The following is a 15266-nucleotide window of genomic DNA, read 5'->3' on the forward strand; positions in this document are numbered from 1 at the left end:
TTTGTAAATGTCCTGTGCTAACACAGTGGGCTCTGCTGCACCGTCCCGTCCGCCAACACGCTAAACCAGAGAGGAAATTCAGACGAGAAAACAAATGTAGGAGAACTCACCTGCATGAGGGTCTGAGAGGAGATGGTGGCATTGGAAAAATACGAGCAGAAGGAGAGAAAAATACAGCGTTTAGGTGGAGATAATACAATAATCTTGCAGCTTCAATGCACCTCTGATTATCCTCCTTACTGGTCTACCGGCAATGAAGCTGCCCACGATAAAATAAATCACCACCCACCACCACAATATATTCTCACCATTCAGAGTTTAATGTAGCTTCAACTCCCTGACCTTGTATATTTACAACCACAGTGCACGTCCCTTGGTGATGGATGGTGCATGATGCTCAGTGTCTAACAGCTCTGGCAAAAACAGATCAATAACGAGCCCCACTTGTGACCCGGCCCTTCCCCGTGGCTCTATCCACGGCACAGACCACAGAGCCTGGAGGGAGAGTGCTGACCGGAGCTGTCTGACAGATGGTCACTGATCCTGGGGTACAACAGGAGCCAGACACTGGCCCGCTGGAAATGAGGCTTTCTGAATTATTAACTGACAAGATATCAGACAGGGAGTGCACCCTACATGTATTTACTCGCGCACCAAGAGATAATATACCCATAGAGCCTATTTTAATCCATCCAATAGTTTAGATATTTCACTAAAAACTAAAAAACAAATTGAAGTCATGGTGGTGCACAAAAAAATAGGAGGACCCCCAAAGTCAGAGGGATTCATATAAACCGTGCGGTCAGCACTTTACTGGACTAACAGCACAGTGAGGCTCCTGCTCATCAGCACAAACAGAAGATAATGTGCTGACCATCTACAGCAGACAACAGTGGGATTAATAACTCTTAAAAGCACTTAATTCCACCTGATTTTAATGCTTAAATCAATGCCTGTACTTTGTTAGGGGGATTAATCAAACACTTCCCAGCTGCCCAGGTCTAATCCCTCCCCAGCCACAACAGATGCACTGCATGGGCCAAGTGGCAGACTGGATCTTGGAGGTGAGATGTAAGCCCATTAACGGCCTGTTAGATTCTCAGTTAACAGCTCAGCATCAACCCGCCAAGAAGTAGCATCAGGTAAAAAAAAGAAAAAAAACTGCACACTGAGCAAAAACAGTAGAAGTTATAGTTGTGCTGACGATGGTCCTATGCCTGAAACCTTTGTCTCACTTTTTGCACATGCGGTAAATGTATTATTTTTGCATCTGAAGAGCCTACTCCACTTTTTATCCTATGAGCAAGACAAAGCAGGAGTCTCTACATTCAATTTAAACCTTTTAATTAAACACCTTTTTCACACCGCATAGAATGCAATCTAACGCCTGTCAAATCGGACAAATTATGAAAGTATGATGGAAAACCAATCGGGAAAATATGCTCTGGAATTAATTAATATTATATTACATTTTATTCAGTAATTCACAGACGTATGTAACAGTAATTCCTAATGATTTAAGTAATTACATAAACACAACATGCACTGGGATAAGCGGCAGAATTTAGAAATAAAAAAAATATTATTTCAGTAAAACTGACACTCATTAATTAATAGGTGTATAACATCTCTTGACATCACGCAGTTGGATACAAATACATGTTATAACTAACGTTACAGCCTGCAGTGTTTTTTTAAACCAATGCTCTTGAAGATCTCAGATACCCTGCCATTTTTGGGTAAAATTCTTTACAATTCTTAATTGACTGATCTAAAAAGCAAAAAGCAGGAACTCACCCTCTGCTGTATGGTTGCATGTTTATGCTCCATTTCCCTCTTCTCCACGGCTGAATCAATCACCAGCTGATCCAGCTGAAAGTCACAGATACAAAAAAAGAAAAACAAGTTCAGTGCTTCTGAAGGGACATCCAGCCAAATGTACATCCTGTGAAACTCTCCATTTCGAGGTGATTCTGATATATAGTACAGTACAGTACAGTGACTACTACTGATATATAGTAGCAGTAAAGGCAGCGCCAGAGAGGTGACGGGTGATTCAGAGAAGCTGACTGCAACAGTTTCCACTTGCAAACACAGGCTTAGCCTCCAATAACATGTTAGGTCAGTGTTTGGTAATGAAGCATCGATTTCTCCTGCAGCGGACAACCTGCTGTGACAAACAAGTTAGTCCACAATAACATGTTTGTGCACCAATAAAATATCGGTTTGAACTCTAATGGATCCTTTTTTATTGAATGCGAAGAGGACGCTTTATATTCGGTACAATACACCTAAAATCAGATCCAAACTCCAACGTATCAATCAACGAGCGGAAACGCAAAAGACACATTACGCAACCGCGTCTCGTCGATCGTTCAAAGGAGGATCAAACCGGTTCGAATGGAGACAGAGCGCACGGGGACGTGACAGAGCTCAGCTGAGAGGCTGATGAAGATGCTTTGCTCACCTCAGTAGCCAGTTTCTTCATGTACGGGTTGATCTCATCCAGCAGGTTGTAGCCCTGCTGGAACAGCGAGTACTGGGCGTGCATGAATGACAGCATCTGGGTGGGACAGAGGCAGTTGTTTGTTTTTTTTACATTATGAAGTGCTGCAACGCTGCACATGACTCTTTGTGGAGTATATTGTAAAGATGCAGGTGTTTTGTGTGTGTTGACTCACAGCATCTAGGATGTCAAATTTCTTCTTCGCCTGCAGGACATTGATCTGCAGAAAAAAAAAGACAGACATGCGTTTTTAAATGTAAATAATAGATCAGACTGTCTGTTGTGGTCTGAGTATTGATTATTGTTTGATGTACATCCACAACAATACAGGCTCATGAGATAACACCCTCTAGTGGACAATATGTGTCCTTTCCTAACACCAAGCTTAATTTGAGTTCAAGACAAAGGTACTTGTACTTAACTACTTAACTTGAGACAATTTTAGCTCTTTTGCAAATCAAGATTTCTGAACACAAAACATTCACAGAGCTTATAAAATATAATGTCTTTTAATAATGTTGAGGTTTGGACTATTAGTTGGACGTAAACATTGTGAAGGTGTCACTTTGAACTCTGGGTAAACGTGACAGCATTTCTCACCTTTTTTTCAGAATGTTTACAAACCAAACAACAAATCAATTAATGGAGAAAATAGACATTATGTTGTTTTTGGGATGTTTGCAGTCAGATTTCTTCTACATGACGGAGCCGTCAACTCAAGTAGAGACAGCGTCACGACCAGTTTGTTGGACTCATTTAATGTTTCTCTCAAGTTGGGCTTAAAAAAAACTAAATATGAAAGGGAGAGAACGAATGGACAAGCAATCACATTTTCATTATTAAGCGGCAACAATATTTTCAGTTCCTGCAAAACAAAAGCTGACGCCTGGTTTACTTTTAGAAGTTAGTGTTGATCTCTTATAACAGTCACAGTGTGATGTCAGTACTTTTACTCAAGCAGAAGATCTGACTACTTCCTCCACAATTGCAAACCACCATATGTCCCAGTACGAGTGAACAGCGGAAAGAAAACACACTGCCATAAACAAACCATCTGGCATTTCATGAGTTAAAGCCTTTGCATTGTACATTTTAAACAACGCAACCCTGAATAACATGTTGTGCTACATTTAAGAGGTCACGTATACATATAGCACATCTCCCTACAGGTTTGACCTTTTCTGCCTTGAGACACTTTCAATCAAGACTCAAAAGGGTAACGTGTCCGAGAGCAGTGAGAGAAAGCTGCCAGCAGACAGAATGAAGAATAGAAAAAAAGAGGGCACGGCCATCACAGCGATCACACTGAATCAGTCTCTTTGTTCCCCCCCGAGGGCGGTCATGGGTAGGAGGTTACAACTTGTAGGCTAAATAAACTGCACGCTGCATATGAACAGATGAACAGAGAGGAGGATGTGTCACACAGGAAGACGGACGGACGCAGACATCACTGCAGGCTAAAAGGGCTGCGTCACGGCCGTTCCCCCGATTGTACAGGCAGGATAAGTCCGTCTAGTGCGACTGTAAACAAATTCATTAGAAGGATATGAAAAGATTTGATCATCCAAAATGTTTTACAGTAATGTTCGCCCCTCCTCCCTACACCATACCCATCACAGACCTTTTCACCTGACGGACACAATTTTCCACGAACCTCACGCTATTTTGAAACGGGTATCAACACTTTCAGAGGAGGTCGAACAACACGTCGTATGAACTAGTTCTGTTTGAGCGTAGCCCAATCTTGGCTCATAGTCCAGGAGTCTTTACATTGCAAACAGGAACTGCTAGTAACTAAAGCAGTGTGACTCTTCATGATGCAGATTAGCTGAAGGCTTACAACATCAAGCTGTAGACAGTTTTACATTCACTACTCAGACATTAAGCGTGTTGTCACCAGATTTGTTTAGCAGTGCTGGATAAAAGCTTGGCTTTTGTTGATCAGGTGTTATTTCTATCAAATGATCCGATATTCAAGCCTGCTACTTTGGTGACTTGACAGCAGACGCAAAACTAAGGAGTTGAAGTTAGGGTCCAACCTGTAGTACGTAGTCCAGAGCGAGGTGACGGAAACACTTGCGAGTGATGCTGAGAGTGCCGCCGGCCTCTTCCACCTCGTGAGGCTTGTTCTTCGGCGCCTGAGCATTCTTCACCTGAGCTATTTCCATATCCTCACGCACCCGGTCGAAGTGCTTCTTGGTCTCCTTGAACTTCCGCACATCCCTAAAAGACACAGTTAGGAGGAAGTGAGACGTCAGTAACTGTACACTGGATCACAAAGCAAACTACTGTTCAGTTCAGAAGAATTACAGATTTTTGGGATATTTAGCTCCACCACAAAGTCCATATGAGGTCACAGGTCGCCATGAGGTTTCACTGCATTGTTCATGATACGTCTGTAACAACAGATCCTGGCTGGCAAGGGTTGTACTCTGTTTAATATTTAAAAAAACACCAAAAGGGTTTTCGGGGGTAACAAGGGTACATCTGCTCTTTAAAGATTCAGGACCTTCTGGTTTTTTATAACTGTGTTGAATACTTTAAAGATCTGAAAGGCCTGCGGGGATACCTGACTGAAGCACCGTAAATTGTAAGTTTACTCACTCTTTCACAAAGTTGTGCAACTGCTGCTTTACGGACCGCTGAGCTTGATCAAACAGGATCTGAAACGGATGAAAAGAAAGGATTAACATCATTGAAATTAACGTCTTAATGATTTTTGAAACACATGAAGATTTTGTATAACGCTTAGGAGAAATGGTTTTCATTCATATCTAAGCTAGAGCTAAAACAATGAGTCCAATACTCAGTTTTGAGTTGTCTTTTGATAATAGATTTATGCAGTTTTAATACATTTTTCAAGCATAACGCCAAATATTATGTCAGCTTCCAAAATATAAGTAGTTGCTGCTTTTCTTTGTCTTGTGTGAAAATAAAAAATAAAAATTAAGTTAACACAGTAGTGATTTTTTAATGTGACAAATAAAGATGTTTCCTTAACTATTGTTTGAATATTACAATACAGCACAACAAAAATAAAAAAGAACGCATGTTTTTTGCACAACCTAAAGCATTTTGCCATTTCTCATTCAAAGTGATACAACTTTTTGGAGGGAAAACAGCATTGTGCCACAGTCAAACCCTCAATGTATTTCTAACCAACAGAGGGCGACAAAGCACAATGCTTTTTCTGCATGATGCACGCAAACGATGCAAATCAGCCATTTAATGCCCGTTGGAATGGTGGCGGAATCCCACTCTGACTCAAACTACACCCGCTGCTCCACAATAACACTCTCGCCTTCTTTTCCGTGTTTTACATTAAAAAGGTCCCTCCTCCTCTTTTTCGCCCTCCGAGCACATCCTCTGTGATCGCTCCAGCCAATGCTGCTGCTAAATAGGTCACTCGGACAGAGAGGGAGGGAGGAAGCGAGTGAGAGTGAGGAGAGGCGGGGAGGCTTTTGGTACAATGTGACACTGCAGAGTCTGCATCCAAAGCAGACTCAAAGCAAACCCACTCAGACAAATTGTCAGAGCCCATGTGCTAAACTGAGCAGCTAGATTGGTTAAGGGGTTTGCATCCTCATCCTGCCTGAATAATTGGATATACAACTGTGGGTGCGGATTAGAAGATTTGCAAGGATCCCATAAAACTAAGCTTATGGGTGTTTTAACTCGGGGATTACGAGCACTGATGATGAGTGAGACACTTCTCTATAGTTGCCACTGTAGGCGTTGTACAGAGGGAGCCACAAACCAGCATCACAAATAAGTAGAGATGACTTAGAGATGACCAGGCTTCAAAATAAAAATGTGGCTGAGATGGAAGTGGTCATCGTATTCCTGTCACCAACTCTAAAAGAGACGCGTTTGTTTTGATGGTGGGTTAAGGCTTCATTTTACTGCTCTATAAACTCTCTGGGCCCAAACAAGTGTGAGAGTGGAACAACAAAGCAGCCCTCCCATCCCGTTTGTTGCTTCATCACATCGGAAACCATCCACTTTTACTGTATGTGAATAACCAGCAAAGGAATTGCTCAAATGCCGCACCAGACGCCGTCTTCTCCAACACGCCAATAGCACACTAACAGGTGAGCCAACCTTTGTAGTCAAGTAAATAAAGTGCTTTTCATGGCTTCTTGCAAAAGCGTCACGTTCAGAGGCTGTTTGGCTGCAACGGGTTTGATTATGCACGTGTGGTCAATCTGAACGCAGTTTAAAAAGCGCAAGTGCAGTCTTGTGCCATCGAGGTGTCCCACAAACACGCAAGGACTCCAAACAGAACCACCAGGGGCAGCGGTGTGCAGAGGCCATAAACACTCGGGTGTAAGATTAGATTGGGCACCGTGCAGACATGAGTGAGCTGTATGGAGGCTCAATGTAAACCACAATATTTAAAAGTAGTCAAGTCAACAAGCACACAGAGATTGTGTATGTGTGTGTGGGTGGGTGTGTGTGTGTGTGTGAGAGTGGTGGCAGGAAAACTGCTGTGAGACATCCTGGCTCTGGGGGTAGTGCAGCCTGTAGCATTCCTGAGCTGCTTTAGTGGCAAGTTGACACCCTACATTCGTTGGCCAAGATGCGAGAGGTTGTCTCTGATGTTTACTCGCCCGACTGCAGGATGAACAATACACCACCTAAAGGTACCGTATACAATTTGCCTGAAGGAACATTGTTGGTTTGATGGCCCAGTAATTTGTGAAATATCTTTTTTATATTATACACCGGATGAATTGCCATGAAAATAGGACATCCGTGGTCCCCAGAGGTTTGTTCTAAATGACTTTGGTGAGCCTTAACCTACCATCAACAGTTGCGTCATATACAAGTCTAAAACTGAGTGAAAACTTTATTTGTTTTGTTTGTATATTATTCACGCAGAAAAGACAAACACGCATACGCACAAGCACACAATAAGGAGACACACCATCCCGTCTATGGTTTCCAAGTGAAATACATAAGAATTCAAGTTTTTTTCTATTAGTGATAATGACCCATGAGTCACGGGTCTATATGATAGGCGGGTTAGCTGGTTGCTTAGATCAATATATTAATATATAATAATAAGCTCCTACTGTGACTATAGACTTTCAGTCAGTGTTAAAATGATGAAGAAGAGAAACCTTTTTGTTTGGATTCAAAATCTGACTTTTATAAGATCTTATTATCATATTTAACAGACAGGTCAGAACACGTGCAATGTTATGTGGTCGGACAAAGAAAACACTGTCAAACATGTTGTACCTAAGTAAGTAACTTAGGAATATCTGGCACATCTTCCACGACCTGTTATCAGAGCTGAGGAATGAGACGGCTACAAACACCCTCACAATGGACTACTGTACCAGTTTGCCTCTCATTCCACAGGCATGTCGGGACACAGACTGATCTAATGAAAGCAGTCAAGCAATAATCTACGCGAGTACACAACTGTCAAATCAGATAGAAAACGTCAAAGTGTGGGGAACATATAATGCCTTTATTATTTATGTATCTATTGTGTGGTGAATCTGTCCGGGATGTCCATGCAACGCAGATCAAAATGTCTGGTATTCATACTGCTAAAGTCTAATCTTATTATTATCAAGACCAATGACCAGCTGTCAATATTAAGTATTTAAGGAACACAGTAACAACAAAGTGTTGGGGCAGACATAGCAGTGTTTACTTGCGTATCAGTTTCTCTGCCAGGCCACTATAAAGACTTATCATTTTCCTATATTTCTACTCTCTGAACAAAGGACGCAGTTGTAGTCTGTAAGGAATGAGAAGGATTGCAGCTGCAGACAGGAACAGCTTCCTGCCGTGTCTTTCTTTGTTTTCCAGTTTCCAAATATAACTGAGAGACACTAGCGTTGGCATCTCACATGGGAATACACTCATTCAGTATGCACACAGCCTCCTGCATGTAAGTGAAAATGTACTTGAAAATAATACGTAAATATCCTCCATCCATCCATGCCTTCTCTCTACCTACTGCACATATAATCCTATCTATAATCCTATAGCAGCTCAGATGTTAAGTCTCTCTTTGCATCTCTGTGTCAGGCTCCTCTCATTTCTAATGGATGTTCGGAGAGTCAAACATAAGTCAATAATTTATCGAGTATTCATATGGAGTTTCATGCTTGAATTAAACAGAGACTGTTCAAATCGTGGCCTGATTCTGGTGATGCTTCTGGTGAGGGAGAAGACGCACAGGCTCGGAGCTAAAGTAAAAAAAAAAGGGGAAATACTTGGCTTCACCTTCATACAAACAGTTTGTTTGTTCTGTTGTGTGGTGCTAAACTGGCAAGGGAGAGCTGAGCAACCAGGAAATGGAGGGAAACGAGGGCCAAGACTCTTTCATACTTTTCTTGGATCTGCATGTTTGCTTGTCTGAGCTCACGTCCTTGTACACGTTCACTTTATGTGTTTATTTGATGCGTCTTAAAGGCATCCGAGCATGGCTGCAACAAGGGCAGTTGGCACTCAGCGGTCCCATTTGTACGGTGCCATTTCATATTGCATATGTAGTGGCAGCTGCATGACAGAAGCATGCACGCAGAGGGACATCCGTCACAAGTAGCAGGCATAACCATCATCATATCTTATTCATGGGAGCCCTGCTGGAGTCCCTCGGCTACAGGAGCGCCACACAGTTCAAAGCGAAGGGTGTCTTTCCTGATTAAAATAGGAACATGTGAAAGATGTCAACATAAAATGTTAATTAGAGTCTTTAATGTCAGTGGGTCACGAGGCTACGTTAAGGTCACACCGTTGGAAATATCATTTCCGTGAAATCTTTCGTCTCAGGGGAATCTTTCTTATCGCTTCAGTCTCACACTACTCTTACAACACATAGCCCTCCGGCTCCGCTTATACATCAAACAAACAAAGAAAACCATTGAGAGACAATCATATTAATGTCCAGGCAGAGTCTTGGTGCTAATGGACAGGGGGGGGGGGTAGCCAGCTGGTCTCAGGCCAAACCCTCGCTCTTTTATGCTCTCTAAAGTGTAACATATTGAACCAGACCAACAGAGGATACGTCACTCTGACAGAAACACTGACGGGCATCAAAAAAAAGAACCGCCTTTCCAATAAAACGAAGAAATTAACAATAAAACCTTCACAAAGTAGCTTTTTGCAGGATCAATATACGGTAAGCTTAGGGATCATTAGTTCTCAAGTATTCATATGTCAAGAACTAAAGAGCCAAATCTTTCATGAGATCAATTATTATCATCTGATGATAATGATTGATCGGGTGAATGCACGCTCCATTGCCAGTTTATTAGGTACACTCAGCTAAAGCAAATGCAGTCTGAGACAACAGTGCTGCAAAAGATGCAGCCTTCGTGAAGGTTACAGTGTAAATGTGTATTTGAGACTGTATAAGAGCGGAGTTCAACTTCAAAATAAAAGTTTAATAAAAGCAAAATGCACAAAGAAAATCTGTGCTCCCGCTACTTATGTGTACATTTTTAAACCTGCATTAATTGATATGGTTGATGAGAACAGTGAGAGAGGTTGATTTTTTTATATAATGCCATTACTTGTACTTATATTTGCACTGTATATCTTTTTGTTCATATTGTATATATATTAGAGTATTTAAATATTCTACACACTTTTCTGCTTTTTGCACTTCTGGTTAGACGGTTAACTGCAATTCATTGTCTCAGCAATGATAATAAAATTAAATCAAATCTCCGTCACTGTAAATAACAACCCCAACGATTTAGTGCAACAATTTGGCAAAAGCCCAATTAGCAACTGAGAAACATCGTTATTGTCCTCTGACGCACACTCCTGTTTGTCAGCGATCTGTCTTTTGGCTCTGGAGCAGTAGAGCATGCCAGAGTTTTCCTTTTCATCGCTGTGATTACAACCTCCACTTCACTGGCTTGCCCAGTATTGGTCCCCCACCAGACAAGAGGACACTATTGTCTGGCTACATACTATCAACAGTCACGCACATGCATACTATACACAAGCCCCGCCATATGTAATCCATTCAAGGTCACACTGGGTTACTACTGACCAGCGACTGAAGCTACTCTACTTCTGGCTGAGCAACCCGGGGCCCATTAACCCTTCGGTTGTAAAGCCGACCCCACTCGCTACCAATACACTGGAGGTGAATGAGGTGGAGGGAGGGGCTGATTTGCGATGACACATCTTTGTTGGGGCTCCAGAAAGGAATGTGATCCCCTCACACGCACACACACACGCTTTGCACTTCACAGCGTCGACAACCACGCAACGGGTTTAAGCTAATGGACTTCAAAGGGCCTTGGAGGCAGGAGGGACGGGGGGGACTGGGGGGGCATGGGGTCAGTTATATTAGAGGCGGGGAGGGGAAACGACGCAGCAGTAAAGCAGAAACGCTGGTTATGTGAGGGGGAAGATGTAAATGAATGAAAACACAGCAACAAAGCTGGGAATAGGAAAAATATTAAAAGTAAAATTGAGTGCCATCTTGGTAGCTGTGTTGCCCAATGCCGTTCTCTTCCTTTGTGTTATGTTTCCAACAGCTAAACCGGCATCATACCAATCTCTAATAAGGCATCCTTTATAAGGGCTTTATAAGACGTAACTAATGGAGTTATTAACAGTTAATGATTCATTTACTAATGCTTTATAGATCAGTTATAAAGGCAACTACTAAGAGCATGTTGTCAGGTTGGGATCTCACATTTTCGTAATGCTTTATTTTGCATTTCTAAGAAGTATAGTAACATTTAACACATGGTTTATAACACACATTACATTACTAATGTTACTAATAACAGTGATTAGGGCTGTGTGTTTTTGTTGTTAGACTGGAACCAACAGAGAGGTGACTCTTACATATATTTCATATCTTATGCTGCTACTGGACCACTACAAATAATAACTGCAGTATTTCTTTCTATTCAGCAAAACAAAGACTTCTTTGAGTTGTAGTTATTCTAACCTTAAAAACACTTGAACATGTCCTTATATCTGCTTATAAGTGCATTATAATGTGTTACCAACTATCAAAAAATATTAAATGAATTACTTATTTATTAATAGATTCCATTACTGCATTAATAACTAAGAAACTTAAGAAAGGATAAACACCTTCCAATTCACAACCTGTGAACCCTGAATTTTCATTATAATAATGGATTGTAATGATATAATAGCATTTATTAGCCATTAGCAAAGCCATTAGTTATAATTGATGTACCCTTTTTAAAGGGTGACTTATTAATAAGTAGTTCAGTACAAAATACGACATTCTTCTAATATATAGCCTTCTTAGAAAGACCGTGTCCTCTTCTTTTTATCTCTTTTGGACTGTCTGAGATGTGATAAAGCTCTGACTGACAGGTACAGTACAGACAGTTACACAGCGACAGACGTAGGTAATAAAGTGTGAAAGAAGAAATTCACGTGGGATCGGTTCAAACACAGCTCAGATTGAGCCTCTGTGTCGTTTGAATAGGAATACGGGACCCTCGTGAGGCCTTAACCGCCAGTTAATGTTGGATGACATACAGTCCACTGTATGTGGAGCATATGGGGACAGTCTGGAGAGCAGGCTGACTTACCATGTGGTAGTTGATGATTTCCTGGAGGCTTTCACCACACTTTTCCAGGCACTCCTGCAAAGGACGCAAAGCACATAATAGCATCATAATATACGGTATAAAAGAAATGGGGTCAGAACAGCTGATGTATTTGCATCCGAGATCAAAAGAAGCAAATAAAAACCGTCAAAAGCTGAAACCAAAATCTAAACGGCAGTATATCAAAAGAACTGTAATGCTACATTTGAGCTGGTTAATGTCACTTGAGTTTAACTGGAGGATTTCTTCTCTTGAACTTTAAACAGGACAAGAAACTATAATTGCAGGTCTGCTTCAGTTTCTTTCTCTTTTTTTTTTTTTTTCTTACAATGGAAACTATAAATATGAACAAGACTTTAATAAGAAACTCTCAATTAGTCTTACTGTTGAAGCCAAGAAGGCTTTTAATAGTACTTAACGTCAGCAGCAATGAAACAGTCCAAGACGCTGGTGCTGCGAGCCGAGCCAGAAGTAAGTTTCCAGACCGCATCCGATGCTCACTTACTAATCTGTTAGTAATCGGGTTTACTAACACACATTCAGAGCTGTAAGGCTAACAGCCAGAGAGGAGGAAAGTCCCAATCCCCAGGAGACAATTACTCTAACAGTCAGAAAAACTATGACAAATAAAACCACAATAAAAAGGCTAGAATGTTTCAAACAGAGCTGCTAGATGAAACGACTTGCACTCATCAGAACCTCACCGAGATCGTCTCATCCTTCTTGCACTGCTGAGACAAATCCCGGATGCCGTTGACGAAGAGCTTGTTGGCGCTGACGTAGGCCTTCCCTGCTTCAATCATCCCACTGCATAGCTTCACCAGCTGTGGAGTAGAGACACACATTTGGCGGAGGGATAAATAAAGGCATCACTTTCACCACACATCATATTAGCATTAGCTGGGCCGTTATCACTGAGGACACAGTTTCTGGGAATTTTGTTCTTTTTTTAGGAGCATCTGTTTCCATCTGGTTGGTTATCTTTGTTGGCTCAGCTAAAACACTTTAGTTCCAGGTCAAAACCTTCACATTTTCTCAATTATTTCCAGCACATTACCACACACAGACCAGCATGTATGTCGTACAGTTGCATGTTTAGTTATTTCCACCAACATACGGTAGTGGACGCACTCTCAGGTGGTGTTTATATGTTATATGACATCATCATTCCACACATATTGTGAGTCTTCTCTGTGGCTGTCGTCAAACTTTGTGATATTTGTCATAAAGTCCTGTATTGTTTAGCTTTTATGTTCATGAGAGGAAAATTGTTAGTTCTAACGGCAGGCTTTGGGGGGTTTTTCAGCCCCTTTTATTCTCCAGCAAAGTCCCACTTCCTCCCAGCTGCTAACCAGACACAAGACTGAGCCATTAGTTTCCTTGAGTTAGATGAGAAGGTTGAAACCCTGTGTTTACCACACAGACTTTACTTGCGCAGCCCATCCAGGTATATCAATGGCTGCCAAAGTATATTTGGCGACACATTTGTATTTTTTGTCCGTCAGAGAGAAAGAGTCCTTCCATGATCTGTTAACTAGTGGACACTCTCCCCTCGCTCTACCCCTCCTCTTGTTCGTTCTGCTATCACAGAACTGTCTGCTGACAATCGCACACATGCTCTGCAAAGCAACACAAGAGAAGAAGACGGCCGGCCGAATTCCAGAACCGAATCAATCCAGAGTTCACGAATGATTTACGTGAACACCTCTGCACAAATGTGTCTGATACATGCAAGTTAACTCTGATAAATGAGTCTGTGTACTTAACACAACACGGACAATCTCGAGAGGCCAACACTTCCAATAAGTTCAGAGCAAAACACAATTAGTTTAGCTTAGCATGAACTCATTATTTCAAAAATGTAAAAAAGAAATCCACCGACCAGCACCTCTAAAGGTAACACAAGATGTCATGTTTTGTTCAATTGATGCACAAACTAAATTGTAAAAACTATAAGTTGCGGTATTGTGAGGAGTTGGGGGCTGAAACTGTCACAGAGCAAAGTGAGAATGAGAGTCGTATTGATCTTCTAAACTAACTGTCATCAAGAAAGTGAATGAGAGTATTTCCCAAAATGTCAACCTCTTCCCTTAATCCCCATTTAGCGATAGCGACGCCTTGAGCTAAATGCTAATATCGTATTTTTTTTATTCACAATATGTCTTACTTTGTTCTGTATTACTGTCTTTTTGTCAACTTTTAATTGCACCAATAAACAATTGAATGAGATAGAATTTGGCGTTTAATGTGTAATGTAGTTAAAAGCACCTTGAAATATGGATTCCTGAATAGTTTCCCCCGATTTATGGTCTAGTGTTAAACTCTGCCAAAGGATTAGATCAGAGGATCTCATTAAGCTCTTCCACAGTCCTCCTGAGTTAAGAACAGCAGTCCATAGTTGTTTGCAGCCCTTCCAAGGTGTTGAGTTGAATTGGTTTTAATTCTACTGCAAATGGGAGATGTGGATCTTTAATGTAGAGCTGAGTGGAAATGCACAGGACAGTAAAGAGGAGAACAGACTAATCCTGGCTCTCACAGGCACATAATTCAATGTCAAAGGGAGCAGATGGACCGGTGACACAAGCACAGGAAAAACATCTGGCTGCCTCATCAACTGGTGTGAGTGCCACGTCATGGTTCAGCAAACCTCAGCTGAACCTTTCAACAGGACTGAGCGACATTATGCTTTCCATCATGCCTTCAGTGGAGTCTAGCAATGTTAGTGTGGGATTAGGCTCTGCAGAGTATCGCAATGCTGGTGACGAGCAGCTGAGTGTAATGGGCAAACTGTGTTTAAAGTCTGTTGCAACAAGATATGCTGTGACAGAATATGGAGAAATAACAAACCAACATTCCTCCTTTTTAGTCATTTTTCATCCAATATAGTAATACTGTATAGGCCTGGGATCAGTGTGTGAAACACCCTCTGAAAAAAACAAAACCATTAATGTGCCAAAGCCTGTTTCCCAGAACTGGAAAATAACCCACGATTATTTCCAAAGCAATTCAAGGCTCGTTAATTTAATACCTGCAAACCAAACATACCAAATATGTCCAGAGTTGGCTGCTGGCAAGGCACAAGCGTGCACAATGGCCTTGGGAAAAAATAAATAGTGAAAAATAAACTAATGCAGATTATGGAGGGAAAGAAAACGTTGAAGTTCCCAGTAATTAATGTT

General features: G+C 41.4%; 1 protein-coding gene across 2 annotated transcripts in view; it reads right to left on the reverse strand.

Moving 5' to 3' along the window:
• The window catches only part of acap3a (ArfGAP with coiled-coil, ankyrin repeat and PH domains 3a), a gene marked incomplete at its 5' end in the record, with an annotated part of 61561 nt that overhangs the window by 18009 nt on the left and 28286 nt on the right, over positions 1-15266 (reverse strand). For both annotated transcript variants that reach the window (XM_079179215.1, XM_079179214.1), the window contains 7 exons: positions 1798-1872; positions 2468-2563; positions 2682-2726; positions 4546-4729; positions 5111-5169; positions 12070-12123; positions 12792-12911. In XM_079179215.1, coding sequence (XP_079035341.1) covers positions 1798-1872; positions 2468-2563; positions 2682-2726; positions 4546-4729; positions 5111-5169; positions 12070-12123; positions 12792-12911 — 633 coding nt within the window. The remainder of the gene's footprint in view (positions 1-1797; positions 1873-2467; positions 2564-2681; positions 2727-4545; positions 4730-5110; positions 5170-12069; positions 12124-12791; positions 12912-15266) is intronic.

This window comes from Pholis gunnellus (genome assembly GCF_910591455.1).
Source record: "Pholis gunnellus genome assembly, chromosome: 2".
In the NCBI taxonomy this organism is placed as follows: Eukaryota; Metazoa; Chordata; class Actinopteri; order Perciformes; family Pholidae; genus Pholis; species Pholis gunnellus.